Source organism: Typopeltis vanoorti, chromosome 21 (assembly GCF_054136105.1).
Source record: "Typopeltis vanoorti isolate ZY-2024b chromosome 21, IOZ_Tvanoo_1.0, whole genome shotgun sequence".
Taxonomy (NCBI): Eukaryota; Metazoa; Arthropoda; class Arachnida; order Uropygi; family Thelyphonidae; genus Typopeltis; species Typopeltis vanoorti.
Window position 1 is genome coordinate 9,269,143 of NC_143569.1, and position 22,038 is coordinate 9,291,180.

Here is a 22,038-nt window from a genome sequence, read left to right on the forward strand (position 1 = left end):
TCCCTGTATTATGTTTGACAACATCCAAATTTCCAGACAATTTGAGATTTCTCTTCTTGGAATTACTCTGACATCAAGCCTCTCTTGACATAAACACATCACGACCATTGCATCCTCAGCTTCTAAAAAACTAAGATTTCTCTTTCACTCAAGATGTTACTTCATCCCTGAGCAACTGTTAACCATATACAAATCATAAATCTGTCCAGCTGTTGAATACCACTCTCATATGGGGTGAGGCCCCTAAAAGATCCCTTAAAATGCTTGACTCAGTACAGAGGAGAACTATTAGGTTGATAAATGACCCATCTCTTACCAACTCACTCCCCCCACTTTCGTACAGGCATTTGGTTTTCGCAATGTGTATATTCTACGAATATTTCCATGGGAAATGTTCATCTGAAATAGCATCAATAATTCCCCCTCAACTAAGCTTGTTGGAACACGTGCAGCTGCTGCTCAACATCCCTTCACAATGCACCTTGAAACCCACAGAACAAGTTTTTCTTTCTCCTTCATCCCTGCAACTGCTGTATTGTGGAAGAGTCATCCCCCTGTTGTGTTTCCCAAGGAATACAATATACACTCATTTAAATCAAATGTAAGCAAGTTCCTTCTTTCCAATCCACTATTCCATGCACGGTACTAATGTACTATAGGTTGATCAATCAACCTCTCATGTATGGGCTCAACATATTAAAAAAAAAAAAATCTTATCAAGCGAATGGCTTATAATATGGTATTGTTTGTGTTATTTAAAATATTGATAAAAATCAACAATAGGTAAGATAATGCACCATATGAGAAAACAAAAGAAAATTCAAGAAAATTTTTTTATTCTATAGGAAACAAGCTAAAGAAAAAAAATTATGCAGTGACACTGGTAAATAGTTCCATTAGTAGAATGACTTTGGCAGAGGCTGTAGTGGAGTTATTTCAGATGACATTCTCAGTATTTTGAGCAGATTTATTTTTTGTGGAAAAAGAATTAATAAACATTGCTAGTACAGTGAATACTTCAACCTCAAAAGTCTTGTCTGGCATAGCACAATATTGATACTGGACACAGTCCTGTGGGATGAAGCTTGTCTTTTTATGTTTGCCTTTTTATATTATGTTTATGTGAGATGAAGCTTGTCTCATTTTATGTAATATTGATACTGAACACAGTATCCTGTGCGATGAAGCTTGTCTTCTACATAGAAGCAGTTTTAAATATGAATGCCTTTTCAAAGAAAGTTATGTCCTTTTACACTAGCCTTACCTAAATCAGAACAATTCTCAATCTCTTCAACCCCCCCCCCCCCTCCTCAAAAAGATCGAAAGATTCTCATTTTATGTAAATCAAAATATTTTTTGATTACACTGATGATATACTGATGATGAAAAATTACACTGATGATATACTGTTAGTTTCAGTATGAAAAATCTGTGCTTTCATTAAAGTTTATTACTGTGGTTATTGTATTTTCATTGTATGATTGTTATGCCACAGTTACCTTTAAGCATTAGACATATTTATTTTAGGAAATGTGGAAAGTAGTTGGCTATGTCCTTGACCTGGCTGTTTAGTCTTGTAGACTAAACAGGTTAGGAAGATCCCTGTAGAAGTGGAAAGAAGGCAGAATGGTGTCAGGGAATTATTTTATTTTATTTTCTTAGTCCTTGTATTTGCAGTTGTAGTTAAGGTATTGAGAAATTGATTAAGAATAGAATACATAATTTGTTGATGGATATAAGATAATGTGTGATAATCAGCTTCTAACTTCATTTTGTGATAAATTGACAAATTTGCAGAACAAAAGTGGGTCTGTGGAGAAATGGAGGGGAGACTGATTCCCCTGTACTATGTTTCAGGGCAGTGTCCAAGAAAGGGTAGATAATCTATATTGTACCTTATAGATCTGTTCCCTACTGTTTAACTAGTGTGTTAATAATATTTCACGGGAATTGACAGAAGATTTTCAGTTGTTAGCTCATGATACAAAGTTGGGGAGAGCTATAGGCAGTGAATGCTGATGTCAACTCACTTCAGGAAGATTTAAATGGATCTTGAACTTGGAAAAGCAAGTGTAGCTGCAAATTTAACGTGCAATTTTAATAAGTGTACAATGGCACAAGTGCTGTGTACTCCACTGCTAAATGTGTGCTCCAGGAGGTGAATTAGGATATAGGGATAATTGCCGGCAGCAGCCTGAAGTATTGAGAAAACTACATAGTCATTGCCACTGTGATAAGGAGTGCACTGACAAGCAGAGATTAGCAGGTTGTTGTACCAGTGTATATGGAAGTGTGACTAAAGGCACTATCAGAACTCTGGAATATTGATTATGGAAAGAAGTTGAGGAAATGTGAATCGTAGAATTTGATGGCTAAGCAGAAAACGAGTGATATAATAGAGATGTTTAAGTTGGTGAGAGGATTTTAGAGGATTAATGCAGAATCCATGTGTTAAGGTTAAAGTGCTGGGAGAAACTCATGTTAGAAGCGTAATGGAGTGAAAGAGTACTGAAAAAGGATTAAAATATTTATTTCTTTCAGTTTTGTCCCAGTCACTGAGACATCATCAAGGAGTACATTATGAGACTTGTAACACATACACAAAGGCAACACGAAACTAAGTGAAACATATGGATGAAACACTAATCCTAACTAGGGGAGGGGGGCAACTTTTGGCAGTCTAGGATGTAAACTGGGGATCTCAAAGTATTAATGTTTCCCATATTTTGAGAAGTTTTATGCAACCATATTTATTTAAATAATAATAATAATAAAAAATGTCTCCAGTCATGACTATGAGTCTGGCCTTGTAGATCATGCTTTAGATATGGCTCATAGAATCAGTTGGAAAAGACCCAATGCTCCATCATAGTAAATTTAGAAGGGAAAGACTATTTTTGGAATCTGCAACAGCTCTCAGAAATCAGCCTAATTTAAATAAATATGGTTGCATAAAACTTCCAAAATATGGGAAACACTAATATGTCGAAATCCCAGTTTACAATTCTAAGCTGCCAACAGGTGCCCACAGAGGACACCTCACATAGTTAGGACTGTAGTGTTTCAACCATGTGTTTCAAAGTTTTGTGTTGCCTTTGTATATGTGTGCTACATCTCATATTGTACTCCCTGATGATGACTCAGTGACTGAGACAAAATATTAGAAGAATTAAAGAATATTTTAATCCTTTCTCAGTACTGTTCACTTCATTAAGCTTCTAACATGCAATTAAGGCAGAAGGAAATATACATTAAGTAGAGAGTGACAGTGGAAAAAAGTGAAAGGCTTTAGATGTTGGAAGTTTTTTTACTTGGTTAGACTATAAATTATATATTTAGTTTAATCCTTTATCCAAGTGTAAGCAAACAGATATTTATGCCTGAAGTATCTTCAGGACTGGGACAATTCATGGCAAAGGTGGACTGACTTCACATCACTTGCCTTGGTATCTCAATGCATAGCATATCTCCTTGAGACGTATAATATTATCATTATGGAAAGGGTCACTACCCAGACCGGTTTCAACCTTTATTGAGGTCTCTTCAGTGGGAGCCAGACCCAGAGGTGATACCAAGGTTGAAATAATGCAGAAGTCATATTTCCATGTACGAGTTGCCAAAAGGTGTCACACCTTTAAATTACTCTGGATTAGAGAAAGATGTTGGAAGTTTTTTCACTTGGTTAGACTATAAATTATATATTTAGTTTAATCCTTTATCCAAGTGTAAGCAAACAAAATTTGCACCTGAAATATCTTTAGGACACTTTTTGACAACTCGTACATGAAGGTATGACTTCTGCATTGCTTCAACCTTGGTATCACCTCTGGGTCTGGCTCCCACTGAAGAAACCTCAATAAAGGGCGAAACCGGTCTGGATAGTGACCCTTTCCATAATGCATAGCATTATACATGTCTGCAAGGAGATGTCCTTTGCATTATGAGATGCTAAGGCAAGTGATGTGAAGTCAGTCCACCTTTGCCACGAGTTGCCTTAGTCCTGAAGATACTTCAGGTGCAAACCTTGTTTGCTTATACTTGGATTAAGGATTAAACTAAATATATAATAAAAGGCTTTAGAATATGTTTCAGGTGTTGTAAAGAATAAAGAAGGATAGAATGAGGATTATATATATATTTTAATGTGGAGAGTGGTGGGTGACTAAAGTGCAATGTTAGAATATGTTGTGTTTGCTAATAGTGTGAATAAGTTTAAGTTTCAGTATAAGTGATATGTTGCCCATACATTGAGAGTGGTTCTATGAATAGGAATGGTGTAATAGTAATTATAAAATCAAAATCTTAAATATTTATAGTGTGATTGGTAAGTAACTTTGAATGGTTATATCTCCTGAAGAAAATGTTGAGCAGATTTATGATGTTTATTATTCTCATGTCATTTTAAAATGTAAATACTCATTTGATTTGGACTACCTTACCCCAGTCCTGAAGATATTTTCAGGCACAAACTTTCTTTGCTCACACTTGGATAAAGGATTAAACTAAATTAATTATAGTCTAACCAAGTGAAAAATAAACTTTCAACTTCTACACAGGTCCTAGCTTTACACATAGCTGTGACTTTTAATAAAAACTCTCAGGAATAATTCAATAAATACCAATTTTTTTTTTGCTAACAGTATGCACTTTTAAATAATTTTTTGTTCCCTAGGAATGCGTTGTCACTTGCCATGTTGGACTCACTTAAAAAAGACTTGCTAGCAGATTCTGATGATATTACATTACGTTGCATTGTTATCTCAGGAAGTGGACCTGTTTTCTCTGCTGGTCACGACTTGAAAGAATTGGTAAACATGTATTTATATTTCTAGAGTCTATATCCTTATTAAAAGCTTTAGGAATACTGAAAAGGGTAATAATTCATACTTTTGTTTCCTTTCCCCTCTTACCCTTTCTGTTCAAATTTATTTGAATTTATATCCCACCCATGAAATGGGTTAAGTTTGCAACCTTTCGTAGGTAGAATTATCATGTAAAAAAAAAAATATTGTTCAGTTGTGGATCAGTTACATGCAGAATACACAGTATGTGTGTCATGTTGGTATAATACATGTGAACCATAACCTGTTATACTAGTACCATTGACACAGCAGAGAATAGTGACTCTTTCTTGGCTCTGCATCTGGAAATGCTTCTCTTTTAAAATCTTTTGAACCTCTTACAAGGCATTTCATATTTGTTTGTTTTCTAATGGGTGTCTTTTGCTTCCTTTCTACTCTTCCAGTCATTTTTTTTTTCAGTTCCTTTTGTTCATTTATAGTCAGAAAATCAAAAAAAAAAAAAATCTTTCCTTGCCATATATCAACCATAGTGTCCACATTATGTTTAAAAAAATTCTGTTTTCAACATTTAGCAGTGTACTTCCACTTTTATGTCTTTTAGATGCATTAAACATGTAGGGGGATGCTTCCCCCTACATCATAAAGTAGATACAATAACACAGCAGAAAAGTACACTGCATAGTAAGACATGCTAATTTATCCATATGAAAATCAGCTGTATATTAAAATTATGCATTTTTGGTCATTTTATAATAGAAATACAATTTTATTAATACAGACCAGTATTTTACAATAAAAACATTTATTCAAACCTACCAGTTTCGCCAGCAAACTGTCTGGCTTTTTCAAGGCATTACGGAGATATGAAAGTTAGTAAATGCAAATTAAAAGGAACATAAAAAGTGTTGTAAACCAAACTAGTATCTATGGTTACACGTTTCGCGTGCCAGAGATGACTTATTGTTCTTATTCATTATCACGCATGCGTGTTTGTTGTAGACTTGTAATGTGATTACTGGCTAGCTGTAGTTCAGATTGATTGAGAGAGAGGATCAAGTTTTTCCACAAACTGTTTAGAATTACACCCTGATTTCTGTTGAGGTTTCCGCTGGTTATTAGTACTATTGTGGCTTCCTTAAATACATGATGCCTGTAGTCATCATCGAGATATGGCATGGAGCAGTTTTGCCAATCTATCGTGTGGTTAGACGTGCAGAAATGATGTGCTAAGCCGGTTTACATCACCAACATGTTCTTTTTGTCTAATTTCTAAGCTTTGTGAAGTTTGTCCGATGTAGGCAAGACCACAGGAGCGGGGAATGTAATATACTCCTGGATATTTGTAGAACGGAACTTTATCTTTTGGAGATCCTAAAACATGTCTGATGTTGGTGGTTGGTTTGAAGACCACTCTGATGTTGTGGGCTCTTAGTATTCTTGCTTGATAAGAAATTGACTTGATGAAAAGTATCACTACAGTAGAAATGTGCTGACGGTGGGATTCTTCTTGTCTGGGGTTGTCATTGTATAGATATTTTTTGATGATGTTTTGAGGCTATCCATTTTGTGATAATGTGTTGGCTATTAGTGAGAGTTCATTCTGTGTATCCTCCTCTTCTGATATAAACTTTTTGGCTCTATGTTTCAACATGTGGATAATACTCAGTTTGTGTGACTTGTGATGGTTTGAAGTATAGTGAAGATATCTTCCAGTATCTGAGGGCTTTCTGTAAATGGATAATTTGACACTGTTAGGTTGTTTTTTTATCAAGATATCTAAAAAATGCAGTTGGTTGTTGTTTTCTACTTCCAGAGTGAATTTTATCTTGCTATGTATTGAGTTGATTTTATCCACAAACGATTTTAGGTTGTCTAAGCTGTCTTGCCATATGATGAATATATCATCCACATATCTCCACCATGTAGATGGTCTCGGAGAGATTGCAAAGAGAATTTCTTTTTCAAGTTTTTCCATAAAAAGGTCTGCACAAAGATGGTGATAGTGGGCTTCCCATTGCTAGGCCTTCTAATTGTTGGTATATGGTGTTGTTAACCTTGAAGAAATTAGATTGAAGGCGGTGTCTAAACATCTGTGTGATGTCTAGAGGAAAGATGTCTTGGATGATGTTTATTACCTCTTCTACTGGAACATTGGTGAAAAGGGATACAACATCTAGGCTGGCTAGCATGTCAGTTGGTGCAATCTTAATGGCTTGGAATTTATTTACAAAATGTTGACTATTCTTTTGGAAATTATGGAGACAACTACCGTGTTTGAATAAAAACTTTAGTTTAATATTACTAAAATTTTACAATTCGACGTTCCGAACTTTATGTCAAGGTCATCTTCTGGAGCATACAAATATACACAAGAAACAAGCTATACTACAATCATACTGGTTCGTTAAAGACACTGACTAACTGCTACCACAATTGTTGGCCTGACCTCTGGTGAAAAAAAAAAAAAAAAAAAAAAAAAATTATACATCAACGCTAGAGTCCTATTATTTGTGTTGTCTACTATATACATATATTAACATCGTTCCAGCCAGTTGGAGTGGAATGGTTTCTAATACTAGTGGATTGGCTAGAGTCCTGACTTATGTTGAATCTTTCATATTAGGTTGGCTGAATGTCTGCCATCCAGATCCTTGGAATTTTCATACCATCTTTATTGTTGATATTTGGGTGGTTTATCAGGATTTCGCAGGATTCTTTAAATTTTCTTTCATACCATGTTTTTGTGCGGTGTAAGGAGCAGGTGCTTTTCCAGTTGATTTGGTGTAAGGTGTTAAGTGCATGGTCTGAGAGGCCTGCTTCACCATAATGGTTATATTTAATGTGTCTAATGTGTTCTTTCTTGCGTATAGGAATTGTCCGTCCTGTTTCACCAATGTATGGTAAGTTACAGGTGCAGCGGATGCAATAGACTCCAGGATGTGCTAATGGGAGGAGAGGATCCTTAGAGGAGCTGAATATGGTAAATAGACAACAGAATCAGCAAAGCTGGTATCGTGGGAAGTCAATTGAATAAATTCATATGGAATAAGAAAGAAATTAGTCGGAACACTAAATTAGCTGTATACAAGACTGTGTTCAAACCAATTTTAACCTATGGATCTGAGAGCTGGGTCAGAAGTAAAACACTTGACCAAAGACTAGAGACCGCAGATATGAGAGTCCTGAGAAAGATTAGAGGCGTGAACAGATGGCATCAATGGCAATATCATATTAAAAATGAGGATATTAGGAAAGAACTTCACATTGTGAGCATCCAGGAATGCGTTAGCAGAGCTAATCTCAGATGGTATGGTCACTTAAATAGAATGGGAGAGGAAAGATTAGCAAAACAAGTGTTCTCTGCCAGGTTGGCAGGAAAACGACCCAGAGGAAGACCAAGATATAGGTGGATTGATACGGTACAAAGTGCCTTAGACGATAGAAATATAAGATCTGATAATGTTGGAGTCTTGACAAGTAACAGACTGATTTGGAGGAAAATTGTAGATAGGAAGTTAGTGATGATGTAATTTTTTCATGTAGTACTGTCATATCCTGTACACCCCTTGAGGGTACAAGGCAGGAATTTGATGATGATGATGATGATGATGAATATGGTTTTAAGTTTAGTGGGTGGTTTAAAGGTGGCATTGAGGTTATAATGTTGTAGGATTCTGTTGATTTTTTCTGATAACCCTTTAATGTATGGGATGGCTATGGTTTTACTGTAATCTAGATTTGTTTTTGTTGTGGTTTTATACAGTATTTTATTGACAGTATTTTTGTTATAGCCATTGTTTATGAATGTGTCACTAATAATTTTTAGTTCTTGTTTCAATGCTTGCTGGTTAGAGCAAATAGTTGTGGCTCTGTTTTTAAGGGTGTTTATGACTCCATATTTTTGTGCTGGGTGGTGGTATGAATTCGCATGTATGTATTGGCCCGTGTGTGTCGGTTTTCGGTAGACCATGCAGGATTGCCTGAAGGAAGACGTGTAACTAGTGTGTCTAGGAACGGGAGCGAATTTTGGTTTACGATTTTGATGGTAAATTGTATGCGTTCGTGTTGTTTGTTTAGGTGGCTGAGGAATGTGTTTAGCGTTTGTCGCCCTTGCGGCCAGATCGCGAATACGTCGTCAACGTATCTGAGCCAGATTGTCGGTCGAAGTGTGGCGGAATCAAGAGCCCTTTGCTCAAAGGTTTCCATGTAGAAGTTCGCGATTTGGGGGGATAATGGTGAGCCCATGGCTGTACCTTCCTTTTGTAGGTAGAATTTGTTTTGCCACACGAAGTAACCGGACTTTAGTATGTGGGCAAAGAGGGCAGTAATGTCGGGCGGAAATTTGTTCTGTAGTAGGAGAATTGTGTCATTGATAGGGACATTAGTGAAAAGGGCAGAAACGTCAAAACTGACTAATAAGTCGTCTTTGTCAAGTGTTATGTTTTTGATTTTGTTTATAAAGTGTTGTGTGTTTTTTATGTAGGAGGGGGGAATGACCTACCAACTCCTTGAGTGTTGCCGCTAATTTCTTGGCTAGGTGGTAATTGGGACTGTCTATTCCTTCCACTATTGGTCGAAAGGGCACATTTTGTTTGTGTATTTTTGGAACCCCATATATTCTGGTGGGGTGGGCGTAGTGGGGTTTGAGTTTTTTTAACTGTGTCTGGTGGCCAAGAAGTGACGGACTTTAGTGATTTTTCTGTTTTGTCCTTTATCCTTTTTGTTGGGTTATAATTTACCATTTTATATGTGTTATCGGCTACTAGTTGGTTCATTTGCAGTATGTATGTTGACCTGTCAAGGACAACAGTGGCACTGCCTTTATCAGCTTTCGTTATTATTATGTTTTGTTTGGCTTTTAATGATTTAATTGCTGCTAATTCTGTTTTAGTCAGGTTGTTCTGTATGGTTTTCTTGGTATTTAGGACATTACTGGTTTCTAGTCGTATTTTGTCTGCTATGTTGTTAGATAGGGATCTGATGCCTCTTTCAATGTGGTAGATAAAATGCAGTTTGTTTACCTTTTTAGGCGCTATTGCGTAGTTCAGTCCTTTATTCAGCAGCGTGAGTTCGCCTTTGTTCAGGGTGTGGCTTGATATGTTAATCACATGGTTCTTGCTAGGCGGTGGTTGGTTGCTCCTTGTCTCCCTTGTTTGTTGTTCATTGTTGTTTCTCAGGGAGGAAGTCCTCTGATTGGCCGCCATATTTTGCCGTTGTTTCAACCTGTGGAATTTTTTCTGGAGTTTTTCTTTATTCTTTTCCAGGGTATGCTTGGTCGAATTGTCAGTAATTCTTTCAAGTGTTTGTAGAATGTCTGGATTAACATAGTTCGATAGTTCTGATTGTAATTTAGAAACTAGATTTTGTGTTGTAGCTAGGTTTCGGCGGGCTGTTTGGATCCGTTCTCTAAGCATTGTATCTATGACCGCACAGAAAAAGCAATGCTTAGAGAACAGATCCAAACAGCCCGCCGAAACCTAGCTACAACACAAAATCTAGTTTCTAAATTACAATCAGAACTATCGAACTATGTTATGACACAATTCAATGACACAATTCTCCTACTACAGAACAAATTTCCGCCCGACATTACGGCCCTCTTTGCCCACGTACTAAAGTCCCGTTACTTCGTGTGGCAAAACAAATTCTACCTACAAAAGGAAGGTACAGCCATGGGCTCACCATTATCCCCCCCAATCGCGAACTTCTACATGGAAACCTTTGAGCAAAGGGCTCTTAATTCCGCCACGCTTCGACCGACAATCTGGCTCAGATACGTTGACGACGTGTTCGCGATCTGGCCGCAAGGGCGACAAACGCTAAACACATTCCTCAGCCACCTAAACAAACAACACGAACGCATACAATTTACCATTGAAATCGAAAACCAAAATTCGCTCCCGTTCCTAGACACACTAGTTACACGTCTTCCTTCAGGCAGTCTATCCTTCACGGTCTACCGAAAACCGACACACACGGGCCAATACATACATGCGAATTCATACCACCACCCAGCACAAAAATATGGAGTCATAAACACCCTTAAAAAACAGAGCCACAACTATTTGCTCTAACCAGCAAGCCCTGAAACAAGAACTAAAAATCATTAGTGACACATTCATAAACAATGGCTATAACAAAAATACTGTCAATAAAATACTCTATAAAACCACAACAAAAACGAATCTAGATTACAGTAAAACCATAGCCATCCCATACATTAAAGGGTTATCAGAAAAAATCAACAGAATCCTACAACATTATAACCTCAATGTTACCTTTAAACCACCCACTAAACTTAAAACCATATTCAGCTCCTCTAAGGATCCTCTCCTCCCATTAGCACATCCTGGAGTCTATTGCATCCGCTGCACCTGTAACTTACCATACATTGGTGAAACAGGACGGACAATCCCTATACGCAAGAAAGAACACATTAGACACATCAAATATAACCATTATGGTGAAGCAGGCCTCTCAGACCATGCACTTAACACTTTACACCAAATCAACTGGAAAAGCACCTGCTCCTTACACCGCACAAAAACATGGTACGAAAGAAAATTTAAAAAATCCTGCGAAGTCCTGATAAACCACCCAAAAATCAACAATAAAGATGGTATGAAAATTCCAAGGATCTGGATGGCAGACATTCAGCTAACCTAATATGAAAGATTCAACATAAGTCAGGACTCTAGCCAATCCACTAGTATTAGAAACCATTCCACTCCAACTGGCTGGAACGATGTTAATATATGTATATAGTAGACAACACAAATAATAGGACTCTAGCGTTGATGTATAAATATTTTTTTTTTTTTTTTTTTTTTTTTTCACCAGAGGTGAGGCCAACAATTGTGGTAGCGGTTAGTCAGTGTCTTTAACGAACCAGTATGATTGTAGTATAGCTTGTTTCTTGTGTATATTTGTACGCTCCAGAAGATGACCTTGACATAAAGTTCGGAACGTCGAATTGTAAAATTTTAGTAATATTAAACTAAAGTTTTTATTCAAACACGGTAGTTGTCTCCATAATTTACAAAAATGCATTCGGATCACCGTGCAAGCCTAAAAGAAAGGTTGACTATTCTTGATATAGGATTCTGTTGATCTTATTTTATTATTTAATAAGTTTGCAAGATGCTTTGCCAAAAGGTAGGTTGGTGATGATCTTCCATCAACTATTGGACGGAGAGGTATATCTTGTTTATGTATTTTAGGTGTCCCATATAGTCTTGGAGTGATAGGATGTGAGGATTTTAGTGTTCTCTTCACTTCTTCTGGCCAATTGTTACAATTTCTGATTAGTTGGTTTGTTTCATTATGATTTTTTATTGTGGGGTCTCTGTCTAGGATTTTATAAGTTCAGGTGTTTGATAGTAATATGTTTAAGTTATCATAATAATCTTTAGAGTTGAGGATAACTGTAGAATTTCCTTTATCAGCTTTTGTAATAATGATATCTTTATTTTACTTCAAGTTGAGAATTGCCTTTCTATCATAAGGAGACGTGTTGAGAACAGGTTGTTTGGCTTTGTCTAGGATTATTGTACTTTTGAATCTAATAGTGTCAGCAACGTTTTTTGGTAGTGGATATAGGCCTTTTATAATTCCACACATAAAATCCATTTTAGGAATGTGTTTGGGCGTAATCGCAAAATTAAAACCTTTTTTGAGAATATCAGATTCATTTTTTGTGAGGCTATGATTTGACAAATTGAAAATCACTTTGTCATCCGGGAGGTTGTTTTGTGTCCGATATTTTTTCTTGTTGAATTTCCTAATTTGTTTGTCCTTATAAAGTTTGAAAGTTTTTTCATAACTGCGTTGTATCATTTGATCTAATTGATTCCATATGGTGTATTCTACGTTGTTGGAAATTTCATCAACGAACTTGCGGCAATTAATATCACTTTTATTAAGTTCGTATCTCGCGTGTTGGATCCTTTCTCTAACAAGCACCAATGAAGTGCGTAGATAAATTTTTTTAGCTGATATAGAGTTGATATGACCTCTGACTTTTGAACCACTTAACGTTCCTTAAACATTGCAGGGAATTCTCCATCATTCCCAAGTTCCTTATAGTCAGATGTCATATCAACTCTATATCAGCTAAGAAATTTATCTACGCACTTCATTGGCACTTGTTAGAGAAAGGATCCAACACATGAGATACGAACTTAATAAAATGAGGATATCCATTATCACAAAATGGATATCCTCAAAACATCATCAAAAAATATCTATACAATGACAACCCCAGACAAGAAGAATCCCACCGTCAGCACATTTCTACTGTAGTGATACCTTTCATCAAGTCAGTTTCTTATCAAGCAAGAATACTAAGAGCCCACAACATCAGAGTGGTCTTCAAACCAACCACCAACATCAGACAAGTTTTAGGATCTCCAAAAGATAAAGTTCTGTTCTACAAATATCCAGGAGTATATTACATTCCCTGCTCCTGTGGTCTTGCCTACATCGGACAAACTTCACGAAGTTTAGAAATTAGACAAAAAGAACATGTTGGTGATGTAAACCGGCTTAGCACATCATTTCTGCACGTCTAACCACACATAGATTGGCAAAACAGCTCCATGCCATATCTCGATGATGACTACAGGCATCGTGTATTTAAGGAAGCCACAATAGTACTAATGACCGGCGGAAACCTCAACAGAAATCAGGGTGTAATTCTAAATAGTTTGTGGAAAAACTTGATCCTCTCTCTCAATCAATCTGAACTACAGCTAGCCAGTAATCACATTACAAGTCTACAACAAACACGCATGCGTGATAATGAATAAGAACAATAAGTCATCTCTGGCACGCGAAACGTGTAACCATAGATACTAGTTTGGTTTACAACACTTTTTATGTTCCTTTTAATTTGCATTTACTAACTTTCATATCTCCGTAATGCCTTGAAAAAGCCAGACAGTTTGCTGGTGAAACTGGTAGGTTTGAATAAATGTTTTTATTGTAATATACTGATCTGTATTAATAAAATTGTATTTCTATCAGCTGTAAGTATTGCTCAAATTGAAGCCATGAAGTCTTATGACCAGAAATATAGCATTATCAGTTCACTAATGAGATTGCTTTAACAGTCAGAGTTAAATAATATTCTAAGGAATACAGAGAGCTGACCATAGTTTCTAACTTATTATACACTGGCTTCAATAAATTAAGGGACAAAGAGAAAAATTGTGATAATGCAGGTGGAAAAGGAAAAAAAAAAAATGTGAAAGTCAGGTACATCATGTAAAAGTGACACCGAGTCGGGTTATCATATACAGATGAGTCACTCTCTGGGGTATATGCAAATGAACATGGAATTTCAATTTTCCATTTTGCCTGCAGTGAAAACAAGATATTTTGTCTCAGCAAAATTCTTGAATATGGCTGCAAAACATCATTTGCCATGGATTATAATCAAAAAATGGCTATGATTCTCCAAGATTGCACTACCTACATCCCACAAAAATCAGGGTGGGAAAAAAAAACCTACTTAAAAAAAGTATCTTCCTAGCCACTGGACATGACAAAAACACTCAAAACAACCGGTTCTCATTACTCCCTGTATATATGGTTTACCTAAATCCACAAACTTAATTTCCATCTCACCCCCCCCCCCCCCCAAGACCTATAGTAGATGCCACTGATGCTCCTGCTACAAATTGTCAAAGCAGCTGGCAAACTCTCTTACTCTCCCCGTCACTGGACCTACCACATCCTATATAATAAAAATTTACCCATTTTCCTTAATTCAAAATCTAACTTTAAATAATTAAATAATTCAAATATATTAGTGGGGTGCTTAGGGGTCAAAGCTGTATAACTGAGAGGAGACCTCCACATAGCCTTTAAAGGAATGCGGAGAACCGACCAGGGCTTCTGACCTAATGTCCAATCCTCACCTTCTCGTGGTGCACCCTGTTGGGTATCTATTTTGATACTGAACGAACGAGGATGGGCTGGCAATTTGGGATTTAGCCGACCAAATTGTATTCTTATTGGTTAAACCAAAATAAAAAATGATAGTACAACATGACAAAATTTCATGCCGGCTGGGGCATCGCCCGGTTAAACAAGGCACCCATTGTTTTCGCCAGGGAACCAGGACGAACAGCGAAAAGTCAGCTACTGGAACAAATCTGAAAACAAACTCCAACTCAACATCACCAGAGTTAAAGATCGCTACTATCAACGTAAGAAGCCTGAATGGCAAAGAAATGTAGCTAGATGAGGAATTAGATAAGTACTAGATCGACATAATAGGAGTGACTGAAACAAAAAAGACCAAAACTGGTGAGATCTTTCTGAGCAATAAATACAAAATGATTGCCTGAATACAAAATTCAGGCAATGACAATCAAGGAAAAGGAGGAGTAGCTATAGTATTCAACACAAAATACGAGGCTAATCTTCTTGAATGGCAGTCAGTCTCAAGTAGAGTAATGTGGGCAATTATGAGAATGGGGAACTGGACAATGAAACTTATTTGTGCCTATGGTCCCACAGAAGGTTCTACTAAGGTAGAAGTGGAGGAATTTTTTGACGCTTTAGAAAAAGCAACTGACACAATGAAAAAGGAAAAGTTGGTCCTTGTTGGGGATCTAAATAGCAGAGAAGAAATGATTGTGAGACATACAAAAATATTTTGGGAAAATTTGGAGAAAAGAGCAAAGCTAATAATAATGGCAAATATCTGTTGGATTTCTGCTCAGGACATGGACTGTTTATTACTAACACCATGTTCCAACATAGAAATGTGCACAAATTCACATAGAGAGAAGAGGCTAGGAATAAGAAAAGTCTCATTGACTATGTTACTGTTGATAGTGATGTTTTCTCCCTGGTGCAGGACAGCAGAGTGTACAGAGGATTTGAAATTGGAAGTGATCACTATTTAGTCTTGAGCAGGATAAAATTGAATTTCATATTGAAAAGAATAGCATGTAAGAAAGTTTTAAAGCGAATAAAGGTTGAGCAGCTCTCAGATGTGAACTGCAGACTAAAATATAGAAAGATTATTGAAAAGAAAATGAAAGAGTTTGAGAACAGGAATCAAACCTTGGAGATTCAGTGGCAAACTCTGAAGAAAACATTGATTGATTCTGCCAGAGAGGCATGTGGTGAGGTTGTGTGCAAGGATAAAAAAATCAGAACTCCCTGGTGGACACAGGAAGTTAAAGAGGCAGTGAAGGAAAAGAAGAAAGCATATCAAAAGTTCCTGGCAAATAAGTCAGCTTTTACTCTTACAGAATACAGAGACAAATGTAAGAAAGCTAAACAGTGTGTAAAACTAGCTAAACAAAAGTCATGGGAGGATTTTGGCAAGAATATAGAAAATAAATATGAAGAAGGTGGCAAAATATTCTGGAGGTTGTTGAAGAAGCTTAGGAATGGAGGAAAGAGTGCTGTAAAAGGAGTTAGAGATGATAAAGGTGACATGAAAACAGGAGAAAGAGATATTGAAGTATGGAGTAATTACTTTGAAAAACTGCTAAATGAAACAAGCAGTGATGACAGCACAGTGATAAAAAAAACACTGACCAGGCATGCAGTCAGGAATACATATCCATACTTGAAGTAGAAAAAGCCATCAAAGGCTTGAAATGTGGAAAGGCAGCAGGAGTAGATGATATTTGACCAAAAATGCTGAAGTATGGTGGTATAAAAGTCTTACAGTGGCTGCACTGCATAGTTCAGAAAGCCTGGACAGAGGGACGAATTTCTGATGATTGGAGTAGAGCTCTCATAGTACTCATATATAAAAAGGGAAATAAAACTGAATGTGAGAATTACAGAGGTATTTCCCCACTGAGTATTCCTGGCAAGATCTATGCAAGTATACTTGAGAAACGGTTGAGAAGAATTGTGGAAGAAAAGCTTGTTGAATAACAAGCTGGATTCAGGCCAAATAGAGGCTGTCAGGATCAGATCTTCACTTTACGACAAATAGTCGAGAAAGCATGGGAATATAACAAAGATCTGTATTTAAGTTTTGTTGATTTGGAAAAGGCATATGACAAGGTTCCAAGAGAGAAGCTATTCAATACGCTGCAGTTATATGGTGTCAATGGGACATTATATCAAGCAATACTTAGTCTTTATTTGAGTTGTAAGTCAGCAGTTAGAATTGAAGGAAGTACAGGAAGATGGTTTAATGTTAAATCTAGTGTGAGACAAGGATGTACATTATCCCCTCTGTTATTCATTATCTATATGGATCACATTATGAAGGAAAGTGGTATTAAACTTAATATCAAAATTGGAGATGTTAATGTCAGCTCTTTGCTTTATGTGGATGATGTTATACTTCTAAATAAATCCGCTACAAGTCTGCAAGATTCCCTGACTAAATTGAATAGCTGTTGTAATAGATATGGTATGAAGGTCAGCAATAAAAAGACAAAGACAATGAAAATAGGCAGAATCATTGAAAATGTCAACTGTGTTGTGAATGGAAAACCTGTGGAACAAGTAAAACATTTCAGCTATTTAGGCATGATTTTTACTGAAGATGGTAAATTAAATATGGAAATAGACAACAGAATCAGCAAAGCTGGTATGGTGGGAAGTCAATTGAATAAATTCATATGGAATAAGAGAGAAATTAAGCGGAACACTAAATTAGCTGTATACAAGATAGTGATCAAACCAGTTTTAACTTATGGATCTGAGAGCTGGGTCAGAAGTAAAACACTTGACCAAAGACTAGAGACCGCAGATATATGAGATTCCTGAGAAAGATTAGAGGCGTGAACAGATGGCATCAATGGCAATATCATATTAAAAATGAGGATATTAGGAAAGAACTTGACATTGTCAGCATCCAGGAATGCATTTGCAGAGCTAATCTCAGGTGGTATGGTCACTTAAATAGAATGGGAGAGGAAAGATTAGCAAAACAAGTGTTCTCTGCCAGGTTGGCAGGAAAACGACCCAGAGGAAGACCAAGATATAGGTGGATTGATACGGTACAAAGTGCCTTATGCGATAGAAATATAAGATCTGATAATGTTGGAGTCTTGACAAGTAACAGACTGATTTGGAGGAAAATTGTAGATAGGAAGTTAGTAATGATGTAATTTTTTCATGTAGTTCTGTCATATCCTGTACACCCCTTGAGGGTACATTGCAGGAATTTGATGATGATGAAATATATTAGTTAGATTTGACATCACCTCACTGTTTACCAATACCTTGAATGACACCTTAACACTCTTAAAAAATGTGTTTTACCTTCTGATATCTTAGATCTCTTTTCCTTTGCCATTAATTCTGATTATTTTTCTAGGAAGAACAAAATTTACAAATAGATAGAGGGAACTGCTGTTGGTTTACCCCCCCCCCCCTTCTCACCCTTTCTTGCCAATTTTTAAATGGAAAATTTTGAAAAATGAGCCATAGACTCAGCTCTTCTCAAACCTTCTATCTGGCTAAGATACAAAGATGATGTGTTCTCTATTTGGCCATGAGGCCAAATAGAGAACACATCTTTGGTTGAAACCACTCTTTCAACCAAACTCAACCACACACACACAGCACCTTCCTTTCCAATGGCTACAGTGATTACAAAATTCAAAAATTAATCAGTTCCTCCCCTGTTCTTTGGTCTTCCCTTCAGAAGGATTTCGGAATTACTATCGCCTTCCCCTTACATCTTTGGCATTTCAGAAAAAATAGTCTAGTCTTTAAGAAAGTACAACCTGTACATCTTTTAAGCTCCACCAGAATCTTGTCTGTTAAACCAAAGATCAGCTGCTTTCTCTCTCAGAGCCTGGAGTAGGTAAAATAACATGTTCCTGCAAGTTGGATTACATTAGACAGACAATAAATCAGTGCCCATTCATTTAGAAGAACACAAATCGTGCATCTGCAGTCACGACTATGGTCAATCTGGCTTTGCATACCATGTATTGAATACAACCCAGATGATCTCCTGGAAGAAAACTACCATGCTCCACCATAGTAATTTAAAAAGGAAAGACTGTTTAAATTTACTATGGTGAATTTGCAGTCATTTTGCAGTGGCACTTAGAAATCAACCTAATTTAAACAAAGGCAGATGCATAAAACTTCCCTAAATTTGGGAAACAATAATCGTCAAAGGTCCCAGTTTACAACCTAGACTGCCTACAAATGTCCATAGAGGGTGCACCACCTAGATAGGACTTTAGAGACATCTTTGCTTTTCATTAAGTACAGGTAATCCTTGTATAATGTGGATGTTAGGTTCTGTAGAAATAGCGTGTTATATAAATCCTGTTATGCGAGACTCATCACATAGAAAAAGTAGAGTTATGTTCTGAAATCGTTCTTTTTTTTTTTAAATTATATAAACTACAATGACATCCAACAAAAAAATATTTTTATTTAATTCAGTAATTTGTGCAAGATAAGAAAACAAAGTATGAAACAAATACATATTATAAAAATATAATTTTTATGCACATAATGCATAAATGTTTTAGGTAAAATAAAGTGCATATTTTAATCATCATCAATGTCTTCAAAAGTAACATTTCATAGGTGTTCTTTATTTATGAGTGGCTGGACGTCATTGTCACTTGAAATCTCTTGATTTCAAGTGACGACGGTCAGTAATAAGACCCTGCTTACCACTATGCTGCAATTTTTTTATTATGTCCATAATATAGAGCTAAACAAATATCCAATTGTCTCGTGGATTTTCCGGAGAGCTTCATTGAGGGATCATTATCCTTAAAATAGCTTCCTAACTTTCTTGCCAGGTCCAATCCTTCTACTGGATTCTTTAACAGATTCATCTCAATCAGAATCTTCGGCATAACCTTCCACACTATTTGGTTTAACGTCATCTGTTAATTGTACCAGTTATTTCTCATTTAAATCAGTTTCCCCATCAACTAATTCATTAATTTCGTTTTCAACCATATTGCAAAAGCCCTCTCTACCAAAAATGTGTGCAACATTTATTATACATCTTAGCTCAATATCCACTGGAGGTAAGAAATTTTGTTCCAGAATGGCTTTAACTGAAGAGGGATCGATGTAATTCCTTAATGGACAGAGAAATAATTTTCACACAATTCAATATTGGATACAACCCTTTCCATTCTTGAGGCAGTGTCATGTTTGGATTAGATTCCATTTTTTCAAAATTAATTGGAATGTTCGACGAATATAATAAGACTTAAATGTTGATATTATTCATTGGTCAAATGGTTGAAAAAGTGAAGTAGTATTAGGTGACAAAAAATTATTTTAATATAAATATGACTTAAATATGTTAGGTGACATGATGTGTTATCTAAAATTAGTAGAATTTTGAAGTCGATATTCTTTTTCTTTGTGTAACTTTCTACATCGGGTACAAAACACTTGCAAAACCAATTTTAAAATATCCTAGCTATAATCCATGCCTTTTTGTTGGCCCGCCAATAAACAGGTAAGGTGGACTTGACTAACCCTTTCATGCCGCAAGGATTTGAAGATCGGTTAATAAACATTGGTTTTGTCATATAATCATCTGATGCATTACTACAAAACAGTAGAGTAATTCTATCTTTGGAAACTTTGAATCCAGGAGCTGATCTTTTCATTTTACAAAATATAGGTGCATTTTGGCATTTTTTTCCAATATAATCCGGATTCATCTGCCATAATGGCACAGAATCCATGCTGAGAGCTTTCTTCTAAAGAATCTTGATCAAGTTTTTTAAATGTTTATAAACTTTGAGAGCTTTTTGTATAATAAGATTTCCATCCAAACGAATTTTGTTTTGAGTGCAATCTTCTATCCTAATCATTAGAGGTTTCTCTATTTTTTTCCATTAGAATATCGCATACATGAGCAGGGCACTTTGCACTTGCCGTTGACCCAGCAATAACATTTTCTCAGATTTTATGTTCATTTTGTTTTGATTGTTTGAATTGATTCATTTAAATTCAAAGTCCTTGCAACAACTCCTGGTTTTTCTTCATTTTAATTCTCTATTTTCTTTAATTTTCTCCATTTCTCTCAAAGAAATGGAGAAAATTAAAGAATTTTATTCTGGTGAATGAATGAGAGAAATGAATTTTCTTTTCAATATTGGTGTTTCCCTTTTGTTGCAGTTTTAGTGGCCATTACTATAAAAATAAATTTTTTACATTAAAAAAATCATCATCATACGTATCAAGGATTTAGGCCTAGTATGGCCTGTTCCGGCCTTAGAAGTCATCGTTGAATCGTTTAAGAGGACGTCCTGGTTTTCTTTTTCCTAATGGCTTATACTTTAAGGCTTGTTTTGGTAATCTTTCTGTTTTCATTCTTTGAACGTGTTCCATCCATCTATGTTTATATTTTTTAATTTTTTCAATTACTGGTTCTTGGTTTAATTCTTTCATAATATCTTTGTTTCTTTTGTGATCAAATAGGGTATACTTTGCAGTTTTTCTCATAAACTTCATTTCTGCTGTTGTTAATCTTTGTTTGTCTTTTTGTTTTATTGTCCAGATTTCGCTTCCATACATTAAGACCGGTAGGGCTAATGTATTGTATACTTTTAGCCTGGTTTGTTTTTGAACTAGGTTTGGTTTAAATATAGAGTTAATTACTCCTGTTATTTTTAAATATTTTGCAATTTTTATGTTTATATCTTTTTCATTTTCATATGTGATCATACATCCTAAGTAGTTAAATGAATTCACCTGTTCTAAGATCTTGTTATCTAATACTATTTTAGTTCTTGCTGGATCTTGTCCTTTAAAGGCTATAGTTTTTGATTTTTCCGTTGATATTATCATACCATAATCTTTGGATATCTCAGTTAGATTTAAAATAGCTTTCTGTAAGTTATCTTCAGAATTTGTAATTATTATTTGGTCGTCTGCAAAGAGGAGAGTGTTTAAGTTAACTGTAGGTGAAAGTTTAATTCCTTGATGTAAATTTTTATTCCATTTTATTATTATTTCATTTAAGTAGATATTAAAAAGAGTTGCTGAGAGGGGGACATCCGTGTCGGACCCCTTGGTTTATCTGTCTTGTATATGATAGCTCATGATTTAATCTTATTTGTATTTGATTATTTTCATATATACTTGTGACAGCTTTTAGGATATTATTTGGTATTTGTCTTTCTTTTAGTATGTTAAATAATGTTTCTTTTAACTTTGTCAAATGCTTTTTCAAAGTCAATAAATGCAATATGTGTTTCTAAATTATATTCTCTTTTTTTCTCTATTATTAATTTTAGGCAGAAGG

General features: G+C 35.8%; 1 protein-coding gene across 2 annotated transcripts in view; it reads left to right on the forward strand.

The window, feature by feature from the left end:
- LOC150094612 (enoyl-CoA hydratase domain-containing protein 3, mitochondrial-like) overlaps positions 1-22,038 on the forward strand; it is a 228,699-nt gene that overhangs the window by 46,981 nt on the left and 159,680 nt on the right. For both annotated transcript variants that reach the window (XM_090411285.1, XM_090411284.1), the window contains exon 3: positions 4,673-4,808. In XM_090411285.1, coding sequence (XP_090267411.1) covers positions 4,673-4,808 — 136 coding nt within the window. The remainder of the gene's footprint in view (positions 1-4,672; positions 4,809-22,038) is intronic.